General features: G+C 41.6%; 1 protein-coding gene across 1 annotated transcript; it reads left to right on the plus strand.

Moving 5' to 3' along the window:
• Window positions 1-11,252: 11,252 nt before the first annotated feature.
• AADAT (aminoadipate aminotransferase) lies at window positions 11,253-24,100 on the plus strand (the record flags this gene model as incomplete). The annotated part of the gene is made up of 13 exons (XM_079535074.1): window positions 11,253-11,319; window positions 12,068-12,236; window positions 13,206-13,338; window positions 13,896-13,970; window positions 15,070-15,279; window positions 15,781-15,846; window positions 17,047-17,129; window positions 18,222-18,318; window positions 19,121-19,182; window positions 21,090-21,154; window positions 22,379-22,485; window positions 22,943-23,044; window positions 24,050-24,100. The coding sequence occupies 13 exons, from the start codon at window positions 11,253-11,255 to the stop codon at window positions 24,098-24,100; spliced, it is 1,287 nt and encodes a 428-aa protein (XP_079391200.1).
• Window positions 24,101-24,303: the final 203 nt, after the last annotated feature.

The following is a 24,303-nucleotide window of genomic DNA, read 5'->3' on the forward strand; positions in this document are numbered from 1 at the left end:
CAGCTGTGCTACCAAATGGAAAATCTCAGAAGAAAGCACGTTATTGCTCAGCTCAGCAGATTTACATAAGCAAGAAGACATCTTCTTTTAGCAACTTGCATCCATTTTCTCATCCTAGCAGTGCATATCCAATGTTTTAACTTGGGTGCCGAAATCACTCAAAGTAGAAAATGTGGGTCCAAAAAACAACAAAAAGAAGCGAGAAGACTAAGATCAAACACGGTGCCTACGATCCAGAAAGAAAAGAATGTTTAAATGTGTACTTGAGCATTTCAAATTAAGGAGACATGATTTAAAGTGAACAAACAAATGAAGATGTACCAGTAAAGATAATGCATCTTGGTTGGAAAATGACAATCTAGATTTTGACCCTGAAGTACTCAGTCTGAAAACCTCATGGGTACACATAGCTGTAATCTTTGTTCTAATTTGGCTGGAATCAGTTTTACAGTAAGCTGTTGTTTTTTTTGTTTTGGTCTCAGTTTAAGATTCTCTTTTTAAATGGTAGTTTAAAATATGCATAATTATTTATCAAAATATTCAGTATTAAGAAATTCTAATTTTACTTGATGAAAATTCATGTTAATAGTAGGGTTTTTCTTTTCTTTAGCACAACATTGAATAAACCCACCTGGCCATTCCATATTTAGCTATACTACATTTCTCCATTTTTCAATATGAAGCTTGGAATTGTCAGAAGAGGAATCTCTCTAAAAATCTATTTTACACTGCCTTGTTGCTCTGGATATTGTACCCAGGATAAAACTGTCAACCTCTCTGAAAGTAACAGTGAGATTTGACTTGACCCTTCATAGAATAGTTATTCATTCAGTAACATTTATTGCTTTTGCTGGTGGATGATAGAGATGTCAAGCAAAGGCCACATGAAGTTCAACCACAACCAGCACACTCACCCCTAGCAGAGTGCATTTAAGACAATGTATATTAATTATCCGGTCTAGCAACTCGTCATACAATTCTGTTCCAATCCACATAAAGGAGACCCTTGAGAATCACCAGTGAGCTCTGACTTTTGGCCAACATCACAGACAAATTTTGTTCACACAATGTGCATGAAATACCTGACTTCCAGTTACTGAAGCCCATCTATTGTGTTGTCAGGATGCTTAACTTATTACCTGGGAACTCCCAGACAGTTCAGCACTTATTACTTCCTTTAACATCAGTTTTTTTCTGTAAATACCAAAAAAATGCCAGTCATTATTTGTGACCATGTGATGGAAAAAATAAACTTCATATACTGAAAACAAGATATAAAATGTGTAATATAAATGCAGTCTCAAAGGGGAAAAAAAAAGTTCAAGTTGTGCCTTGTGAAGCTGTTATTAGAGTATGCTTAATGAAGTATTTCCATTATTCTGATTTTATATGCTACAGCACAATGCAAAAAGAGTCTCTGTGGAACACGTTTTAACATTTTGAAAGGGCTTTGATGCCTTTTTAGGCCACGATTTCTGCCCACTGCACAAATTCAGAGCCCATTTTTGAGTTATAAATGGTGCTTTCAGCACCATAAAAATGACATGCTGATTCACCTGAAATAAGAGAAAGGAGTATCATACAACAACAACAAAAAAAAAAAAAAACATGGAAAGAAAAGCTAATTTTTGAATTCTTACACTGCTTGACAAAATCAAATCTTAACTCATGTAAGAAAGCTCAGTAAGAACATCTTTTAACAGTTTACTATTTATTACTTTATAGGGAGGAAGGAGAGAAATAGATCAAGGAAAGCATATGAAACTGAGGATTCAGAAAAAGGAAGAAAGAATGAGGGATGTTGAACGTTACACAGAGAGCCATTCAGCATTTAGCGTGATTCTGCAGAGAGCCTCTTACAGGGTTTGACAAGCAGCTTTATCCGCTTTTAAGTCAGGTCATCCAATCTCATCCCATAAGTCAACACAAGTAAGTAAACAGCTTTAAAATAATGTACATACATCAACGCTCTGAAGCAGACTCTTATCTTTTGCACACCACATGGTGTCCAGCAGAGATGCACCGAGACCAGGAAAATCTGTAGTTAAAATGCAGTTTCGTCCATAAGTCATCTTTCAGTTTATCACTGTACAAGTTTATTAATCTATAAATGTTAGCATTAAAAGTGATGAAAGCCCAACTGGAATACATCATTCTCATCTTGGTACATTTCTGACTTTTGTGTTTCAGTGCAAAAGTTCAAGTCATTCAACTAAAGCTGTGACAACCTTTGATGCAGAAGACGGTCTAAGTCAAATGCTAGATGACATCAAGTAATAATAAAATAATAAAAACTATTAAGTAATAATAACAAAATAATGATAAAAACATTTCAGTGGGGAAAACTATGTATTCTTTTTGAACAAAACCTAACAATAATAATAAGAAATAATAAACTAGGGCACAGGACCCCAGGAAACCTTCTTTCTTCACAATTTCACGGAACATTTCTCTCACCAGCTCTGAGCTAATCTGCCCGTGTAAGTCAGAAATAATTCTTTTTTAGTTTTCCTGTAAGTTCAAGGATATAGAGTCCACCTTCTTAGGAAGTTTAACTTGGGATTCTATGATACTATATAGATCTACCTCGTGGCTCTCCAGCCAGTTTCGTCTCTGCGTTAAGCACCAACCTGCGATCTCCGGCAGAGGGCAATGTAATTTAGCCATTTACAACACGCTCTTCAAGGCAGCTGCCGTTAAGCAGCTCCTACAGAATTCCTCAGGTGTTATTGTTGCTCTGGATTTGTGCTCTAGTGCTAAACGTTTAAAGTTGTATCTTCCTCTGATCCCAGAAAAGTTCACGTTGCTTATTACTGTGTGGGTAGATATTCACACTCACATGCATAAAGCTGTAGTGGGATAAACAGTACAGCAATAACAGCTGAGTAACACAAGCCTAGACAGTAACAAATCAGAACGAGCCCAAATACAGCAGCTGTAAACCGAGAAACACAAGAAGAAAAACTACATTAGAAGGCCTTCAGTAAATCAGAGATCTCTAGCAAGCAAGCTTCACTCCTCTGCCAACCCTTGTCCTGGCTCTACTCCTCCCCATCACTCAGCTGCACTGGTTGCACCTGAGCTCCACTGGGTTGGTCCTGCCTTCCCACCAGGTGCTCAATCAGTGCTTCAGCTGTGACTTCGCATTGCTGCTACAACATGAAATGAAAACTCACTTTCAGAGTGAAACAACAGGAGACCTGCACTGAAATCATTCACAGGAAAGCGTTATTTAACAGTATGTAAGTTGATGGGTCATGAGATATCATGAAACATTTGTAAAATGTCATGTAAAGTGTGAAAAAGAAAAAGAGTTTTATTCTTCACTTCATTTGGCATTTTCAGCTCCCTGCGTATAAAATGGCAATGGTGTCACTTTTTTGTGGCCCTTCTCTGGACGCTCTCCAACAGGTCCGCGTCCCTTCTGTGCTGAGGACTCCACATCTGGATGCAGTACTCCAGGTGAGGCTTCACCAGTGCAGAATAGAGGAGCAGGATCACCTCCCTCACCCTGCTGGCCACGCTACTTTTGATGCACCCCAGGTATGGTTGTCTTTCTGGGCTGTGAGGGCACATTGCTGGCTCTTGTCCTGCTTCCCATCCATCAGTATCCCCAAGCCCTTTTTGGCAGAGCTGTGCTCAATCCTTTCATCCTCCAGCTCATATTGACAGTAGGAATTGCTGAATGTGAGGGACCCAGGTACAGTTCTGCAGTTGGATTTGTTGAAGTTCTACAAGGTCCGTTGCTCGAGCTTCTCTAGATCTCTTTGGACCACATCCTGTCCCTCAAAGGTGTTGACCACATCAGACAGTGTGCTGTCATCTGCAAACTTGCTGAAGATACACTTTATCCCACTATTGATGTCATCGATGAAAATATTAAAGAGCCTTGGTCCCACTGACCCTTGAGGGACACCACTCATCACTGGTCTGCTTCCAGACATTGATTCATTTTCCTCATTCGTTGAACAGTCCAGCCATCAAATCCATATCTTTGTAAATGGGAGAGAAGGAAGTTATGGGGGACCATGTTAAAAGCCTTACTAACATTTAATGGTATGGTAGTGAAGCAACAGCTGTATTTCTGGCTTCCTTACTGGGAGTTAGTGGCTTATGTCATTGGGTTCATTGCTATTTGGAGCATAATCAGCACGCATTCATTCTCTGTACAGCCAGCATATAAAATTTGCAAGAGCTGCATAGAGTGCATACTCGATCAGTGTAAATCACTTAGCAGCCCACATAATGGACATCTGGCTACTGGACTAAAGAATGCACTTGGTAATGCAGGCAGATGAGTCATGGACAAGTTTTCCATTTATATATAAATGATTATATCCGCAAGAGACTGAAGGAGAAAAGACCAGCTTTACAGCAAGCAGAGGGGAAGATGAAATACTCTCGCAATATTTTCTTGTATTTTGAATACTTGCCTCTAGTGCTAAGGTGGCTTTTTGCAACAGTTAATGATTATCATGGACACAACCCAGTTCTAATCACCCAAAGGACCAGGCAATTCTGTTCCTTTGACTGAGGGCTTATACTGGTGGTGAATATGTGCAAAAAAATCCAGTACCGAAAGTAAGTTTAGACTTTTGAGCAGGGTTTAACTGTAGCAGAATCCTCCCCACCTGAACTGGAAACTAGGAAATCCTCATTTTGCTTGAGGAGCAGTCTGCAGTTGTGTACGTTGGAGCCTCAGCTAATAATTCAACAGAGATTTCCTGGGATTAAACTGTCAGTTAGGGTATGGTCCTCGTTTAGACCACTGACATCAGAGTAGGGGTGTGTAGGCTGAGTATCAGCAGCTGCAAAGAACGCAGATGATGAGCTTTGTCCTTGCCAATGAATGTCGAATCCCTAAACATTTTCACTCAGTTAATATGTATTTGCCAGTCAGCAAATGCTGCGAGCAGCAAAGCATAGACTTGAGCTCAGAATAATGCATGTGTAACGAGATAGGATTGCCTGTTTCCATTGCACGTCTTTCCATTTGCATTTCAATCTCACAATACTGTGAATCAGTTTTGCTGCTTCCAGTTTGAAATGAAAACTAGCCCTTCTTAAAACTCTTCCAGTATTAATGATCTTACCTAGATTTTCTCTAGATTCTCACAAAATCCTCTTCTTGTCTGCATTCTTCCACACACTCTCTTGTTTTGTTGTGTTTGTGCACCCATGTCACAGGTTAAACAGACATGTCTTTCTGAGCCCAACTTTTAGCTGGCGTGTAGAGAAATGAATGCTGTGGGACTAAGTCATTGATTTATAGTTTGGGTTGTCTCATTAAGCAGCATTTGGCCCACGGGTTTTAAATAAATGGTGAATTTTTGTAATGAAATTTTATAGGAGGTTACTTTGGCAGATGTTTTTATCTGTGTGTGTGCGCTTTTACATTCTGGGTGTAGCAGGAATTCTAAATCATGGCTTGAACCAGAGATGGAGCACCTGGTGGGAAGACAGGGCCAACAGAACCTGGGGAGCTGAGGTGCATCCAGTGCAGACCTGATTAAAGGGTTGGTAGTGGAGGCACAGCTGTCTTGCTGGAGGTCACTGCCTATCTGAGACCTTCTCAAGGTCTGGAGATCCATGGCTCCCTCTGCCCTGCTAGTCATGGAACTGGGCTGAATCAACCCACAAACCATCCACATCTTGTTACGTTTGTATATTAGGGAGATGTGTCCATTAACTTCAACTGTCTAATACATTCTGATTCAATAATTGCTGTATCTTCTGTTTTTAACTGTTCCTATGAGTTGATCACTGCTCAGCAATATCCAGCCACTTAAGAGAATGCCTGCATTACAAAAACTAGATGTCTTCACCTGTGGCCCAGTCTACAGTGTCCCTGTGTGAGGAAAATCCTTGTCAGGCAAGTGGATCTGAAAACTAAATCCCGTATCAGAACATAGCCCTTCTTAATTGTACATCTTAAAACAAACAAAACACTAAACAGTTATAATAGCCCCATGCAAAAGAAGCTTAAAGCATTGGAATAAACGAGATCGCAAGAGGCTGGCAGACAGTCGCTACTCAGATTCCACAGGGCTTCATTTCAGAGCCCATTCTCTTCAGTATTTCTGTAAATGATCTGGATACAGGACTGGAATGTGTATTAAGTGTGTTTACTGATGGCACTAAACTAGGAAGAGCAGTTGACTCCTCACGGATAGAAAGGCTTTGCAGAGAGATCTCAACACTTTAGTAAACTGTACAGTCACTAGCCACATGAAGGTTGATGAGAGCAACTGCAGATTCTGCATTTGGGTTGGGTCAACCCCAGCTATTCGTACATGGAGCATGAGAGGCTGGAGAGCAGCCCTGTGGAAAGGCATCTTGGGGGCTGCAGTCAATGGCAAGTTAAATTCAAGTCAGCCACATGCCCCAGCAGCCAAGAGAGCCAACTGTTCCCTGGGGTACATTGGGCCTGGCCCTACCAGCTCAGCAAGGGAAGGGATCATACCATTCTGTAGCCTTGCTTTAAGCACTGTGTGCTTTGGTTTGGGCATCGCTGTATTAAAAAAAATAAACTTCTTAGAAAGTTTCCAAGGAAGGGCTACAACTCACTCTTTACAACTATCTGATAGGAGGCTGTAGTGAGGTGGGGGTCAGCTGCTTTTGCCAGATAGCTAGTGATAGGATGAGAGGGAACAGCCTGAAGTTACGTCAGAGGAGGTTTAGGTTGGATATTAGGAAAAACTTGTTCTCAGAAAGAGGGGTGAGTTATTGCAACAGGCTGCCCAAGTGCAGTCAGCATCCCTGGAGGTGTTCAAGAAAAGGGAAGGTGTTGAGTGGAGTTACATGGTTTAGTGATGTGGCAGTGACAGGTTGCTAGTTGGACTAGGTGATCTTAGCTGTCTCTTCCAACCTTAATAATTCTACACTAGAAGGTGTTGAGGGGCTCAGGGGGCAAGACTTACAAGAAGCCACTGTTTGTTCAGCCCAGAGCAGATGAGGGCTGAGGGGATGCTTCGTGGAAGCCTACAGCTTCTCCAGAAAGGAAGCGGAATGAAAGCACTGAGCACTGCTCACTGCTGGCAGCGACAGGAGAGAACAGCATACAGCTGCATCAGGGGAGGGTCAGCTTGACCTGAAAAAGTTTCTTCCCCAGAGAGCCGTCAGGCACTGAAACAGGCTCCCCAGGGTCACAGCCTCAGGCTGACCGAGTTCAAGAAGTGTTCAGACAATGCCCTCAGACACAGCATTTGAATTTTGGGTGGTCTCATGCAAAGCTAGGAGTTGCGTGTCCCTTCCAACCCAGGATGCTTTGTGATTCTGTAAATGAGAGAAAGCAGACGTTTCATTGAATATGTGGGGATGCTTTATGAACTTCTCAAATCTCAGTAATATACAGTTAAGGCACTCCTCTAGAAAAAAACGTTCTGTGTATCATGAGTTGTGACGCCTTAATTACCTGCAGACATCTTCCTGAGGTAATGAGTAAAATAACCTAATAACTAAGTGAAACTCTGTTGAAGTCAAGTCATTAGGAAAGCAGTGTCACATCTAAGTAAACTAACCCCATTTTCTATCCTGAATTAACTAGCTGTTGTGCTTTATCACAGCTGAATGGGATCAGTAACTAATTTACAGTGAAACCAATTATTAACTCTTGAATAAAGATACAATACGTTATATGCAAACATCTAAGGCAAAGGCAGAATCCAAATGTGTTTCCATTTATTTTGTTAAGAAGGTAAATGCAGAGTAGGACATCCTTTTGTCATTTGTTAGAGTTCAGTCTCAGTTTGGGATGAAGGCTCACAGGAACTAATTAACCTACCAAGATTTGACACAAAGTGTTTCACTGAGAAGCACCAGTTTGAGTTACCTAGCTAGAAACTAGAGATAAATCCTAGCAAACTAAACATAAAGAAGGAAACCAGAAGGTTTTTTTGTGAGGCAGTGGATGCTGCTCTACTCTCAGGATAGCACACCTGCCTTCAAGCTTGGGAAGCTCTACCGAAATCAAGAAATGCTACCACTGAGAAATTCGGCTGCAGTGATACAAACACCTGATACTAAAAGCTGCTTTAGCAAGGAGTGGGATGGGATGATATCTAGAGGAACCTTTCCAATCGCTACAGCTCCACGATTCCAATCTCGCTGCAGGATGACGGCTGCAGCGCACCATTCTGCAGCAAGGATCGGCCATAGAAGATGGCTCTGGGCAGTTCAGGAAAACAGTGAGCACAGACAGCCACCCAAGACCTGTAAATCATCCCCACGAACTGCCCAGAACCATCTCCTGCCTCAGGGCAGTGCTGGCCCCAACCTTGCAGCACAAATGGCTTCAGCATGCCCCAAAACCGACCCCTGCCACAGCAGTAGGTCGTGGTACTGCTTCAAGTACAGCAGGATGAGGATGCTGACCTTACAGATCGGGCTAGTTACTGGGCACACACAGGACATGTAGATGGTCAGCGTGCCCCAAACAAGGTCTGACAAGGAGGAAGAAAATTAGAAGATAAGGATGAAGATCAGGAGGAGGAGGAGGAGGAAGAATTAACTTGAGGCCAAAACAGCTTTCTGTTCCTGTCTGCAGAACTACCATGATAACTAGCAGGAATGGAAAGAGGACTAATGGCAAAGAGGAAAGAGACTGCACATCTGTCTCTTGATACCAGCCTACAAATAACATCCTGCAGTACACCTCAGATGAAGGTAATCAAGGAAAATCTTGAGCACAAGCTTGTAGCTATGATTTTTCTATAACGTTGCTGGGTACAAAAAAGAAAATTGCTTAAATAAAGGCAACGCATAAAAGGGCCTCCATCTGTCAAGGTCTAACTCTAACCTAGCTCCAAGTATTCCCTTCTTTGAAAGAAAAAAGTCTTGATAAAATAACTTTGGATGGTGATAACGCCGGCCTTGTCAAAGCAGCGAGATTGGAATCGTGGCTGCAGTGATACAAACACCTGATACTAAAAGCTGCTTTAGCAAGGAGTGGGATGGATGATATCTAGAGGAACCTTGGCACTTTTAGTCTGCAGTGTTTTGCTCAGCCCCTCAAAATTCTCTTACATTTCACTTAAATTTTAAAAATCTGACCTCGTGTTCTCCACGCAGCAGCAGATGTTAAGAAAGCTGTAATTTTAACAGCTTTTTTGTTGTTGAAAGCCTTGTGCCACTTTCACAGGAACTTACAAAACTAGAATTTCAACTGAACAGAGAAAAGCCATTTGGCCATCAAGTCCATAAGCATTTATCTGAGGAAAGCAAAGAGGCTAACATGGCTTACAAAAGGAACAGGGCTACAGGTGACCCAGCTTGTAGGATCACTAACAGCAAAATAAAGTTATTTTCCCTGGCAACTGCCACAGAAATATCCACTTTCTGTACTGTTGTGCAAGTCTTGTTCCAAACACATCCAGCTTATAAATCCACTTAATCTGAGGCGAGTCCTTAAAGAGTTTATGAGTTATTGTTGTTTGCAGCCTTTCAGTATCTAAAGGGAGTCAGTACTCAGGAGGGGAATCAACTCTGAAAGAGTAGATAACTGCAGGACAAGGAGAAATGGTTTTAAGTTGAGGGAGGGAAGATTGAGGTTGGATGTCAGGAGAAAGTTCTTTACAGAGTGAGTGGTGAGGTGCTGGAACAGCTGCCCAGAGAGGCTGCGGATGCCCTGTCCATCCATGGAGGTGTTCAAGGCCAGGTTGGATGGGGCCCTGGACAGCCTGGGCTGGTATTAAATGGGGAGGTTGGTGGTCCTGCATGTGGCAGGGGGTTGGAGATGCATGATCCTTGAGGTCCCTTCCAACCCTGGCCATTCTGTGATTCTGCGATTGTTAAACCTAGAAAATTATTCCTACAGTCTGCATGCATCCTACTTAGTGACAAAAAATGTTTATGAGTTATCAGACCAAAATTACAAAGAAACTTCCTTAAGAGAATTGATTTTTAACTCACATCTTTGTTTCTAATTTCAGCATTCTTTTTCCGTCTATGCACTCCTATGGGAAATACATCAAGAGGCTCGAGTTTTCACCTCCACTTTCTTCAGGTGGAATGAAGCGCTGTGGGTACAAATCACAGACAGAAAACAGACAGGTGAGAAAACCTCAGGTTGGAATGTCGCACCGCTATCGGCATGCCTGAAGTCGGCATGCCGCGGGCTGGAACAGCGGCGCCACCTGGTGGTCGGCGGGAGCTACTGCAGGTTCGCAGCCGCTGGGCCGCGATCGGCTGAGAGCAAATCGCGGAGTAACCGATCCAAACATTTCCCCGGCCTTTGCTCTGTGCCACGAAGCACAACGCCGGCAGCCCGGAAACAGAACAGCAAAGTTACGTTCCAAGCAGCTCCGATCCACCTGGCGCTTTCCCGGCTCCTTCCTCCATTAACCCGAGTTTAAAATAAAGAAATAAATAAGAAATAAAGAAATAAATTAAAAATAAAGGAGGAGGGAACGGCCCCCCCCACGACTTCGACACGCCCCTACGCAGCTGCAGAGCTCCAGGCCAGCAGCCCGCCTCCCGCGGCCCTTCTCCCCGCCCACCCACCGCAGCCCGCTGCGGACGGGGTCGCCGCCGGCTCCGCGCCGTGCCGCCGGTAGGTGCGAGCGGCCGCCCCGCCAGCCACATCGACGGGGGGGTGCCGGCCTGACGGGGCAGGGCATGGTAGGGTAGGGTTGAGCTGGGCTCCGAGCGGGTCTTGGCCGAGCGTGGGATCGGGGAGCGCCGATACGGGCGAACGGAATGGGCGCGCTGTGCTGCCGGCGGCGGAACGGCGCTCCGCGGTGACGTTAGAAGCGGCGCTTTCCGAAAGCGCGGCCGCCCGAGGCTTGCTTCCGAGGCGTTGCTTCGATAGCCGAAAGCGGCAGCTCGGCGCTGCTCTTGCTAGAAGGGCACGCTGCCGGCCGTTACTCAGAATCCATGCCTGGTTGTCCGGACGGGCGGTGGAAGTCCTGGACATTCAGAGTCAGGCTGGGAGCACGCGGTCCTGCCGTATGTATCTATCCCTGTCCGCTGCCTCTAAGGGTCCCCTCCAACTCAGACGATTGCAGTCCTGTTGTATGCGATCGTAGCAGCAGGACGGAGGCTGTGACCCAGCCAGTGCACGTGAAGAAGAAAATTCCTTCATTCCAAAAAGAAAAGATCCAATACTGACCCTGATACAAATTGACGTGATAGAGCCCAGCTGTGGGTGGGACCGTTTGGAGGTGTTACTCGTGCCACGTGCTCATACCAGAAGCAGGAGGGTTCCCATGCATTTTTCCCCCTTGTGCTCAATTATTTGCTCTTTCCCCTCAGACATGAATTATTCTCGGTTTCTCACAAGTGTGAGTGCGGCAAGAAAAGCATCTCCAATAAGAGTTCTGAGTGAGTATACGCCCGTTCTTGTCAGGTTCTCTTAAGAGTATCATCTCGTGTTCTAGGCTTCATAGAGGTGCTGTGATGAAAGACTTGAGCAGGCTTGAGAGAAAGCCTACCAGCTGCCAGGTGTTCACAGGGCCAGTTCAACATGACTTCTTTCGGAGAAGTCAGGTACATATAAAAAGAATAGCCTTGAAACATTCATGGCAGAAACTCATCCAAACAAAAGAAATAGTGTTGTTGTCACTTAAACAAGTGCCTGAAAGTCTCTGCAACCGCTTCTGCAGCAGGGGTTTTGGCACAGCTTGCTGTGAATTGATACTCGTTTTCCAGTTGTCTAATAAGTACTGGAGAACAAACTCAGTATTGGAAGGCACTGAGCCAGACCTGATAGCATCCGTCCTCTCACATCCAAGCAGAAAGCATCAAGTCAGCAAGAATTCCATATTGTGAACAAGTTCACTTGCCAAGGTCCACTCTGTGCTAGCAGAGCGCAGATTGGATGTGAATGATTGTGAAATTGCATTTAAAGCAAGAGTTACCAACATTTCCTCCATACCACCTTATTTACACATTGCCTCTGCTGCTAAAGCCACGCTGACAGAAACTCCCTTATTTAAAAGCTATAACCAGTTGTAACTACCAATAGTAGTAGTAAAACAAAACAAGCTTATCTGGGTTATTATTCGATAAAGTGTGTGAGCGACTGCTGCAATGATCAAATTGTAATCAAGGTATTTTCCTTTTGCTGTAGCTGAATTGATGCAAAAGTCTCCTCCGTCTCTCATCTCTCTGGCTGGAGGGGCCCCAAACCCTGCTGTTTTTCCATTTAAGAAGGCTACTATTGCCACTGGACATGGAAACGCTGTTGAGATTGGGGAAGACTTAATGAAGAGGGCTCTTCAATACTCTGCCTCAGCAGGGTATCTGCAAAGGCTGCTTGCACTAAAAGATGGTGGAATGAAAGAATCCTGAAGTTCTCTATCATGCCTTTATTGATCTTTACTGAAACAGCTTTAACTGCTTCAAATTTTCCTCAGTGTTTATATTTCAGTTTAAGCAGGAGGTTCTGAGTACATCAGCATTTTTATTTTAAACAAGCCAGAAATTTCCCAGCTGTTAGTATCTGATATACTCCCAAGTCAGTAAAAGGACTCATCCTGTGTTTTGTGTTAAGCTGTTCAATGGATGATGTAGCATTGATGTGCAGTTTCCAGATCCTGGAGCATTCATTTTGCCTTTATTTGGTACCCTAAAGAAGTCGACACATAGCACTTGTGGTGCTTGAACTGAGATCTTTATAGTATTGGCATTTTTAGTACAGCACCAAGTCAGGCTTGTGACAGGCTTGCTAAAATATGCACGTACCTACATAGTCACATAGGGCATTAATCAGTGCAGTTGCAGCTTTTGCTTATACTTAAGAGAACACAACATGCCTTTGTAGACGTATTATAAGACTTTATCTTAAAAACAGTTTTTTATAAAAACTCATTTGCTAGTTTCTTGCTAGCTGTACCTTACTTCCAGAAGCACTGCAAACTTGGTCAGACAGCCACTTCTGAGTATGGAAAGATTGTTCCTAGGAGCAGACCCTGTTTAACCTCCGCCCATGTTCCATCCTCAGTGAACCATTTCTGTCCGGATTTCTCAGTCATCATTTGATGTGTGTGGACTGTAGATGCTCATCTCTGCTGCTCTTCCAGAAGAAAGATTGATATCTTTACCATTATTTGATTAAAAAAAAAACTCAAATTGGCATCTGAGTATAGTTGTGAGACAGTTAAAGCCAGGCTCAGGACTGTGTGCTAGATGTGACGGTGATTTAGAGGAGCAGCCCCTTCTTGGCCTCTGTAAGATGTTAGATGCACCTTGCCTCATTCCTCTTTCAGGATTCCAGAACTGCTGTCGTGGCTGAAGAATCTTCAGAGGAATCTACACAATCCCCCCACAGCCAACTACAGTCCTGAGGGAGGACAAATGGAAGTGTGTGTCACAACTGGCAGCCAGGAAGGCTTATGCAAAGTAGGACCAAGAACTCAGTATATTAAAAGTACTTCTTTCAAGATGGTATTTTCTTCCCTCAGTTCAGCTATACTCAGCATTAAGCACCACTGCAAAGCTTTGTGTAGAGTATTTGTTAAACAAACACGTTGGGCAGTCTCATGTCAAACATACGTGAATGTTCAGATATATCAAAAAACCTGTCAGAAAATATGCTAAGATAACATTTCTTGTTACTCAAGAAATCAGCGCATGGGTGCCTTATTTGCTTTTTTGTAACATGACAAACTGTATCAGTCTTCCTTGAATAATCAACCTGTTCAGTCTGCTCTGCTGCTTAGTCGATACTTTCTGCAAATGAAATGCTTTCTGTTGTATGGAGAGCTGTTCCCATTTCAAAACTGTTACTCCCCAGCTCTGTTTTGTTTCTAAAGCTGATTGTTCGTCTGTTTTCCTCACAAACAGCAGTTACTTAAATTTTTAGGGAATTACTGGTGTGTAACCAAGACTTACAGTCTCACTGAAGTCAGAACTAGGAAGCATGTGTAAAATATGTCTAAAATAGTTTTCTTTTACAGGTGTTTGAAATGCTCATTAATCCTGGGGACAGCATCCTTTTGGATGCCCCCACATATTCTGGGACACTAGCAGCTGTAAGTATTTCGTCAATAAAAAGCTGTGAACATCAGATTTGAACAGCACTTTAGTACCTGATCTGCTTGCTTGTGTGCCCTGTATTTACAGCAACAACGCATCTAAGAGTCAGGTTTTTACTGTTAATCCAATTAAGTTCTTAAAGATTAATTCATAAAAGCTATTCCCAGGACACAGCGTCCTTTTCTAAATCCCGTAGTTTGTTCTGGGACTGAGGTCATGTTTGGGATTTGGGAGAAAGTCATCACAGCAGTCAGTTCAGAACAGATTTTAAGTGGGTATTTCAACAAATCATCATTACTGAAGTATTTTACAGACTGATTGTACTGTACCCAGAGTTTTCAGATGTGAACTAGTAAGTACTGTACAAAAATAGCAAAGTTTCCTTCTGAGAAATTAATGGCTATATAATTAAACATCAAATAAGAATACGTAAGAGTTGTAAGAAGAGTTAGGATAGATGATGTACCAATTCATTCTAATTTCCTCTTGCACTGACAGGAATTCTGATATCGTTTGGCTAATCAAAGATTTCTTGTTAAGAACATACTTTCAAAATTATTGCAGCAACTTAGATTTTCACTTAAAAATGCTGAGCTACATGGTACAGATTGAAATCCCACGGAGGGGAGACAGCATGCTGTTTTGTTAGCATTTTCCTGCAACTCTGCATTGCTGTCAGCGTGTCATTGCAGTAGCATCATTCTGTTCTCCCAGGTATTGCTGAATATTCTTTCCCCTTTGTCAGTAATGAGTAGCTTGCAGTTCTGGCACTAGTAGAATGCAAATGATCCACTGGAAGTAGAGTTGCAGTAGACTTAGTGTTTGTGTTGAGAGCATGAAGAGAACAATTCAAACTCTCCACATGCCTTTCTGCTTGCAAAAATGTGTCATTTCCTAGAGAAGAACAGCAATTAGACATTAGTTACCTTTTTCTCCTCGTGTGGCTTAACAGGGCAGATGAAGAGCAATGTGGTAAGTTTGACAAGCTACTGAGCAAACCTAGACAAGCTTTGATTTGAATCGCGAGGAAGTAAGAATTTGGGATAGCTATAAAGTCAGAAAGGATCGTGACAGTTTTGTTCATCCTATCAACAGCTGAGACCTTTGGGCTGTAACATCATTAATGTTCCTAGTGACCAACATGGCATTATTCCAAAAGCTCTAAAAGAAATTCTGTCCGCTTGGAATCCAGGAGATGTAAAAAATCATAGCCGCCCTCTCCCCAAGTTCCTGTACACGATTCCAAATGGCTGCAACCCAACTGGAAACTCTCTGACCGCGGATCGCAAGAAGGAGATCTATCAGGTGTGTAGGAGGGGCCTCATGAATGTTGTGGGTAGAAGTGGATAAACGTCCATCTTGTTGTAACTAAGGGTGCTCCACATGCAACGTTTGTGCCCATTATTGGTGCAGAACACATTCTACCCAGAGCTTGTTTCTAAACAAAGCCTCTTTCATGAGGAGTCTTCAGAAGCAAGAGGTAAATTATGTCTTGTAGTAGTAGTACGTTGCTGCCTGGTGTCTTTGTCAGGAGCTTCGAAGTGGGTTTGCCACAAGTGTACTGTACCCTTTGAACACACCGTTAGTTATGCACCTGTCCTTGCACTGCAGGGAGCGTGTTTACTGTTTAGACTGATGTCTGAATTGGGCATTTGAAACCCCCTCCTGATACAGCTTCGTATACAGTGAAGGAGCAACCTGTGGGATCTTAATATGGTCCTGGTAATAGGTGCAGAGTATGCTAAGAACTGCATTTACAGTCTTTATGTTTTAATCAGTTTGCATTGAATTCATTTCTTTCTTCAGCTTGCAAGAAAATATGATTTCCTTATTATAGAAGATGATCCTTACTACTTTCTTCAGTTTGAAAAGGTAATCTTGCATGCTACGTAGCACCTTCATTTCTGATACCAAAGAACTAAAGTTTGAGCCATAAATCTTGAATAGTCTTCATGTCCTTCTTCTAAGATAGTTAGATGCTTAACAGTCTATTGCTACTTTTACTTGCCCCCTTTGTGGTATTTTATTGCATCAGCCTTTTAACTGTGGTGGTTCAAATTCCTCAAGCCTTACACAGGACTGAATTTCCCTCATTACTAAGATAATTGCGAAGATCTTGCCTGCAGAGCAGAACAAACATACCACCAAAGCAGTGCCTCAAAATAGCAGCCTCTTGATCTTCTTTTCAAACCAGTTCACTTCCCCATCCAGGGAAAGATGGTCTACTCCTAATCTATTACATCTCATTTCTACCCCTTTGCCTTTTGGCATCCCGTTATCCCAAAAGCCATAGGAAGTAGTACTGGATAGGCGCTTCCCTCCTTCCCTACAGATCTTCCTCCTGTGGGTAACAAAGTGTTTAACTGTCTTTCCTAATGGATCTGCAACAGCACAGTCTGCTCAAGCACTCAACTTCAGGAATAAAAAGCTGATCTTGTAAGGAAGCAAAACATTGATAGGAGCTGAACAGCAGTATTCAGTATTCTATTTTGAAATACATTTTTGTGGGAGGAAGCAATAACAGTGCCTCACAGACATTGAATAGCATTGTTAGCTTTGCTAGAGAATGAGGGGGGAGGATGTATAAAGGTAGTAAAATATTTGATAAAGAAAAAAGCATGCTGAACTCAGATCAAAATATGGACATATCTTCTAACTTCCCTTTGTTTGATTGTTTTTTCTTTGTTAGTTTTTAAGTAAATGTAAAAGCTACTGTTCCATCTTTAAAATTACAATACCCTTCTGTATACTCCTTAAAAATCTTGACAGAGAATTTGTTTCCCCTGCTTATGGTGTCATACCAAGTCTTGAACTGAGCACTTATGTGCTCATCAGTGGGCTAAAAGAAAGAAGGCTGATTTCTTGATGGCTTTCACAGAATATTACATCTCAGACAGCTACTGTAAATAAGCATTTGTCAGCAAGTTACTGCCCCTGTCCTTTGAACATCCATTGCTAAAATATTTACTATCAAAACATGTACTCTAAGAAATAATTATGTCTCCATAGCAAAGTAATTCCACCACAATCCCTATTAGAAACTTGAATTTTCTTTTTTCTTTTTCTTTGAAGCCATGGGCTCCAAGTTTCCTCTCAATGGACGTGGATGGCAGAGTCATCAGGACTGACTCATTCTCTAAAGTTCTCTCATCTGGGTAAGGCCCACTTCAGACTCCTCAGTATTACATCTTGATTAAGGCACAAGACTAATATTGTGTGCAAAAGGATCAGATGACAATTTTTTCATCTAATACCTGGTCATTTCTGGAAAGTATTTTTCTTCAGTGTACTAACTTTTCCTGTCATCTCTTGAAAGTCATTTATAATTCCAAATTCTGATTCTCTTCTGATTCTGGTAGTTATGCCATCCTGCCCAGGCAGGGCCAGTCTTCCAGGCATCACATAGGCTGAGACTGGCTGATGCTGGCCTAAAGCTCTCTGCTTGGAACTCCTAGTAGACTTTTGCCAGTTTCCTGCCTATTACCATTTCTGCAGACTCTTCCAATGTGTAAAAGAAACGATGACATAATTCTCTACAATCCATCAGAGTTGTAGTGATATGTTACCTTCTAGCTTTATGGTTCTTTCAGGTTGTGTCTTCCTGAAAAATTAAGCTGGATACTCTCACACAAAACAATATATTTGTGTTTTCATTTGCTTTTATTATTCTAATAGATGTAAGAAAGTAATGTGAATTTTGCACTGGCAGCTAGTGGATTGTGACCCCATCCCCAAGAAAGAGAAGAGACAGCACGATGCCAAGTGTGATGACACTTCCAGAAGTGACACTACAAAAAGGCACGATGCACTTTTGTCTTTGCCAAGGACACACTTCAGCTTACTGATTGGCTTTAATGGCTGTTTGAAGAAAAACAGTCTGAGTAAAGACAGGTCATAGCAGTGAAACATGAACAAGAACCTATGTTATCAGCCTGAATTCCATTTATCCTGCAGTGCTAAAAGAGCAAAAGCAGCAGCCTGTTTGCCAGCTTGCATATTTTTCCATGAAGCTGAGCGTTCATGACTTTCAATTCTGTGAATAATCCATCTTTCCTTTCCTTTGATTGATCTTAGCTTATAAGTTGTGTAAAGCTGGGGTTATAGCAGTATTAAAGATGTAAATACCTTTAAGAGCCTTAGCACATTAGTGAAATGATTATGGGTTTTCTGGTTACAAGTTAAACCATAACTCTCATAAATGATTTGCACACTGCATTTCCTGTTCTAATCTTTCCTTTTTCTTCTAGGTTGAGAGTTGGTTTTCTGACAGGTCCCAAGCCTCTTATCGACAGAGTTATTCTACACATTCAGGTTTCTACAATGCACACCAGCACTTTCACACAGGCAAGTACCAAACTAACAACTGAATTGTATTGAAAAACCGGATTCCAAGACAGAGGAAACTAAGAACAAGCATACTTGCACTACACTTTTTCAGTTTTAGTTACAAGAACAGATATTGATTCACCAAAAGGAAGAGATCACCAAAGAAATTGCAGCCAGAACTTAGAGAGCTTAGTGCATGGAAAGCTCTAGTGCTTCAGCTAATATAATGTCATACAATACAATACAATCCATCAGATTTCAAGAATCAAGATTTAAGATGTTTTATCTCTTGCAAATGGGATCACTTGAAAAACCTCAATATAAAGCATACAGTGGAATTTCTTCTTCCTCTCCTCCTCCTTATTTTTCTTTGTGCTTAGTATCTAAAATAATACTGGCAGCTCACAGACATCGCAAAGGTGCCATCAGCAGCTCCTTTATAACTAGTAATAAGGAAAGGAGACATCAAGCATGTCTTCACACAACTTCCATTAGTTCATCAGAGGGGCAGTATTAAAGAGAGACTGGGAGGAACTTCCATTAAACAGTATACATCGCCTTTCTTTTTTGCCCAGATTCCCATATTCAGCTCTCCATCCGTTCCTTCCTCCAATTCCAACTTCCAAATGTTGCCACTGTCCTTGAAGGTGGCAGTGACAGGGACTGCAATAGTCTGCTGCTACTGCCACTTTTGTTATAAGGGCTTTGAGAGACCCTACGTGCAATTTCTTGCCCAGGTGGAATTCTGAATAACACACAGAGCAAGATATTTTTTGAGTGTGGAGCAGCTCCGTATTGATAGTGCATTTTATTTCTTTAGATGATAATTTCACAGCTTCTTCAGCAGTGGGGAGAAAAGGGTTTCTTGGAGCACACAGACAGGTAAGGTCATGTCATATTTTGAATCCCTCATCTGTCATGCTGCTTCTTGCTACCTACACAAAACAGGTATCTGTGTGAGTATTCATGTTGCATTTCAAATATCATAATCAGATTTGGACCCTAAGCTTCCTATAGTAATGTTACCACATGTTACCACATGTTATGGTTTGTAAAGGCTTGTCACAGGATTGTAAGAGAAGCGTAAGAAAGGTTCTTATATCTGACCACAGCAGCCACTCCTGCCCGTGAGCACCAGGCTGTTAGCCATTCCATAAACACCGGAGAAGAGATACTAGCTCTGGCTTTGAATCGTGTTAGGTATCACAGAATAGGTGTAAGAAGTAGGTTGTAAAGACAGATTTGTAGAAGAACTCTGACTACACTTTATCTCAGCTTTCAGCAATTAGAAAACGTGTCTTTTTCTTCCTGACAGGGAGGCAGCCTTTCCTATGCCAAATGCGTTCTTCCTCTTTACCTAATGAAAATAATGCTGCAGTAGGCTACCCACAACCCTTGATAACCTCCTAGAGGCTGCTGTTAGGTGACTTATTTTTGATGAGGTCTTACAGCTGATTACTATTTCCACATGATTTCACTGGGATCAGGCTGACTTGTTAGATTGTGCTTTTGAGTCAGAGTAAGCCTATTGTTTATAGTGATTACATTTCTGTGGAAGTTTTGCCTCATACTTAAAACTCAATTCCAATGTGCAAGTGAAATAACAGCACAGAAAAGCAAAGAAAAAAAAGTTAGCACAGAATTTATGATGCAGTTAAAACTGCAGAAGTAAAATTTACCTTTTATTTTGTAGAGTATAACTGGCATAGGCAGAGTCTTTGAAATTCGTAAGCTTTTCTAGCTAGTATTTGTTAGGTTTCATGAAATACGTTTGGAAATCAAAGCTCTGTCTTCCAAGAGTATCAAAGAAAAGTGAAACTACTAAGTATGGTTCATATGTAGAAAAGGGGAGCCCTTTTGCACCTGATGTATGCATTCTGCACCATACATTTCTGTCAGGTCTATCTGATGTTGCAGAATCACAGCTGCTTCATTTTATACCAGTGAGAGGAGTCGTTGTGCAAGGCTTGTCTCCCTTAGACCTTGGGGTAGGGTCATTTTCCCTAGTAAGTTGTTGTATTATTTTGAAGTTCAAGTATGAAGGCAGGAGGCTCAGAGGATTAAAACAAGTGGAGCTGTCAGATAGTCCTGACTTATTATCATATGATCTGTTTTTATCTCATGAAATATTGTTTCCATGTGTACCTATTACAAATGCATAAATATCACATGTGTACTTTTGCAGACATACAAATACTTAATTTACTTCTGTATGCATGTTTTGTGTGATGACTAGTGCAAACAGGGCTTGTATCCACCGACATAATGGAATGGATATCATTTATAAAGTGTTTAATACTGAGTTTTCTCGGACATGTAAGGATTAAGAAGCAGCTACAAACGCACTTCCTCTATCTCATTGATCTGTGCTTTGTTGTAGATACCATGAAGCATTCAGGACTTTTCTAATGCATATACAAAGTTTCATATACACAGTTTCTTTACAAGGAGAGTGGTTAGGCCCTGGAACGGGCTGCCCAGGGAGGTTGTGGATGCCCCGTCCTTGGACGTGTTCAAGGCCAGGTTGGACGGGGTCCTGGGCAACCTGATCTAAATGTGTATGTTTGGTGGCCCTGCTAGGCAGGGGGGTTGGAACTACATGATCCTTGAGGTCCCTTCCAACCCGGGTGATTCTGTGATATTGTGCTATGCTGATCTAGGATGTGTTCATATTTCTGTTAACTGTGCATTTTGGTTGATAAGTAGAAAAGCTTTGTTTCTGCTTTTGGAAATAAATGGACTCTGAAGCGCTGTGAGATCATGGCTTTCAATTGGTAATGTACTTGCAGAGTTGTGGAGTTCTACAGGACCCAGCGGGATGCAATGCTCATTGCTGCTGACAAATGGTTGAAAGGTCAGTCAGTGCAACACAGCTAATAACTGAGACTTTTTTTCTAGCTGTTATTATCTTTGTGTTCAAGAAAAATTGCTGAAGGTCATCCCTTGACCAAAGTGATAGGTGATCACTATGAGCAAATCAGTGACGTGAAATATTAAGCTTAGGGTGGATTATCTCAGACTGCAGTTGTCCTGCTTTTCCGGTGGGGGGCAAGTTAGTGATGATGAGAAAAAATCTCACCACATTATCACATATAAAGCAGCTGTACAGACAGAATGTATTTCACTCCACAACATTCTTTTTCTGTTTAAAATCTGTCTTTAAAATCTCCATCTGAAAGTGTCAGATTCAGTTGCATAAATGTGAAGGAAGATATAAATATGGTAGTAGTGATGGTCATTTTCAGTTCAGACATCCACTTCTGTGATTAATCACAGAGCACAGAAGGAAGCTGCTCAGCAACAATGGGATTACAGTTAGTGACTATAATTACTCCTTTTAGTCAGTCTGCAGTGGAATCAACAGTAATTATTTAAGAACTGCCCACCTTCCTGTTCCTTCAGCCTGCCTTCATAAGATAGGTGTTCCAGCCCATGCATCATCTTCGTGGCCCTTCTCTGCATGCTCTCGGGGACCTGCACACAGTGCTGCAGATGGGGCCTCAAAAGGGCAGAGTAGAGGATGACAATCACCTCCCACTCCCTGCTGGCCACCCCTTTTCTGATGGCAGCCATGATATCGTTGGCCTTTCAGGCTGCAAGCATACACTGCTAGCTCATGTTAAATTTTTCATCAGCCAGGACCCCTAAGGCCTTCTCAGCAGGGCTGCTCTCAAGGAGTTCTTTTGCCAGTTTGCATACATATCTGGGGTTTATCTTGACTGAAGTGCAAAAGCCTGCATTCCGCTTTGCTGAACGTCATAAGGTTCACAAAAGCCAACCTTTGGAGTTTATCAAGGTCCCTCTGGATGGCATCCCTTCTTTGTGCTGTAATTGACCACACCACTCAGTTTGGTGTCACCAGCAAACTTGCTGAGGGTGCATCAATCCCATCATCTTTGTCACTGGTAAAGATGTTCTAGAGCACCAGTCCCAAGATGGAGCCCCGAGGGACATTGCTCGTTACCAGAAATTCATTCAAGCTCATGCAAGCAATAAATTTACATCACTTACTCTATGATGTACCAAATTACAGGAAAAACAGAAGTTTCTCTCTTGATTCCTTTTTCTTTTTCTCTAGGCTTGGCAGAATGGCATCCTCCTGCTGCTGGCATGTTCTTATGGATCAAAATTAAGGGAGTTTCTGATACACAGCAGCTGATCATGGAAAAAGCTTTGCAAAAAGAAGTATGACCTATGGCTTAATGGCTTATGATATGAAGTGAGGAAATGATGAAATAAATCTATTGTATCTATCTGCACATAGGCACAGAGCTATGAAAGCAGGGAACCTGTGTCCACAATCATCACTGAGGCTGAGGCATTGTGCTGTAATGCAGTGTGTCATTAGTAAAATATTTTCTTATATGTATTCAAATGTTGATATTTAATCAGCTTAAAATTATATCACATGTATATGTTGTGTATTATATATATTATATACAGCATATTCACTATATATCTAATAGTATATATCTAATGGTACTTCTGAACACTGACAGTAAACCAAACCTGGTTAGGAACCAGCTTGAGAGCCCTTTGGTTTTGTTACAAAAAGTCTGATACCAGTTTGCCCTCTCAAATTTAATAGAATGTATTGTTTTCAACCTTGTTTGTAACTGAGTGGTTCACTGCTTTTACACAGGTGTTACTGGTTCCTGGGGGAGTGTTCAGCATTGATAGTTCAGAGCCCAGTCCCTATGTCAGAGCTTCTTTCTCTCTGCCTTCTCCAGCCCAGATGGATCTGGTAAGTGAGGCTGAAATTGTTCTTTTTTAAACATTCTTATCAAGAACAGTTTCTCATGTATTATGTGATATAATGATATTTTTACTTCTTCTCGTGTGGTTTCTTATTTGTTGGTGTATTTATTGGAGTACGTAGGCATTAAAGCAGTACTTTTGAAGCAGCTTTTTCTCGGGCAAGATACTTTTATCCAAATTTCCTGCAAAGTGCTGAATTTATAGGACTCCTTAATTTTTTTTCTGTGTATCCCATACACACAGATTCTTGCAGAAGAATATTGATTTTCTTTCCTATGATTCACGTGCATGTTGCATTTTGTTTCTCAAGAAGTAATCTGTATTTTACAAACAGTTCGGATGTTATTTGGCTGTCTCTGTAAAATCAATGGGGAGAAAGTCTAGAGATAACTTGTGCAGATTTAGTGATCCTCTGATGCAGGTGCTTGAAAGCTCAGTATCTGTAGTTTTACTTTCATTCAGCTACTCAGGTCTGTAACAGATTTGTGCTTCTGCTGTCCTGTGTCGTTGTCTTTGTGAAAGAAGAAGTAATTCCTAGGCATGCTATGGATAGTCAAATCGTACCTTGCTGCCACTGTACTTCTGTATGCTTCTCTTCTGAATTTTCTTTCTTTCCTTTCAGCTTTGGTGTCTCTAGGGCTCTATAATGGGTTAAAAGAGATACTTTTCCAAGGATTGCTAGTTCTACTAAAACAACTGATTAGCTTCATTTCAACTCTGAATAACCATTGAGCATCAATAAGTGTATTTTTCTGTTTCAGAAAAAGAAAACCTGCCTTTCATTTTTTATCAGATGAGTGGAAGCTTTGTCTTGTCACAATATGATTTAAAGCCAATACATGTTGTTAGAGAAAAGGAAAACACAATATCAGCAGAATTTTGTAGTATAAAGCAGTAAGATCATATGTGAGTGTTAGGGTAGTTTTAGTAGACTGTGTGTTTAAGTAATAATGCAGGTATATGAATTTAAACCATATTTATATCACTGCAGGCTTTCCAGAGACTGGCTGATCTTATAAAAGAAGCTGTACAGAAAAAATGAATAGAGCTCATACAGCTATCAGAATCATCTCAAGAAAATATATATTATCGGGACTTCGTCAGAACACATTAAGAACAAGCACAGCACCATGGATGTTTCCATTGATTCAGCTAAAAAAAGAAAAAAAAGAGTGAAAAACACATTGCTGATTTTTTTTTCTTTGTCAATACATTGCACTGCTAAGTTTATTCTAATCCAAAAAT

This window comes from Tetrao urogallus (genome assembly GCF_951394365.1).
Source record: "Tetrao urogallus genome assembly, chromosome: 4".
Classification (NCBI taxonomy): domain Eukaryota; kingdom Metazoa; phylum Chordata; class Aves; order Galliformes; family Phasianidae; genus Tetrao; species Tetrao urogallus.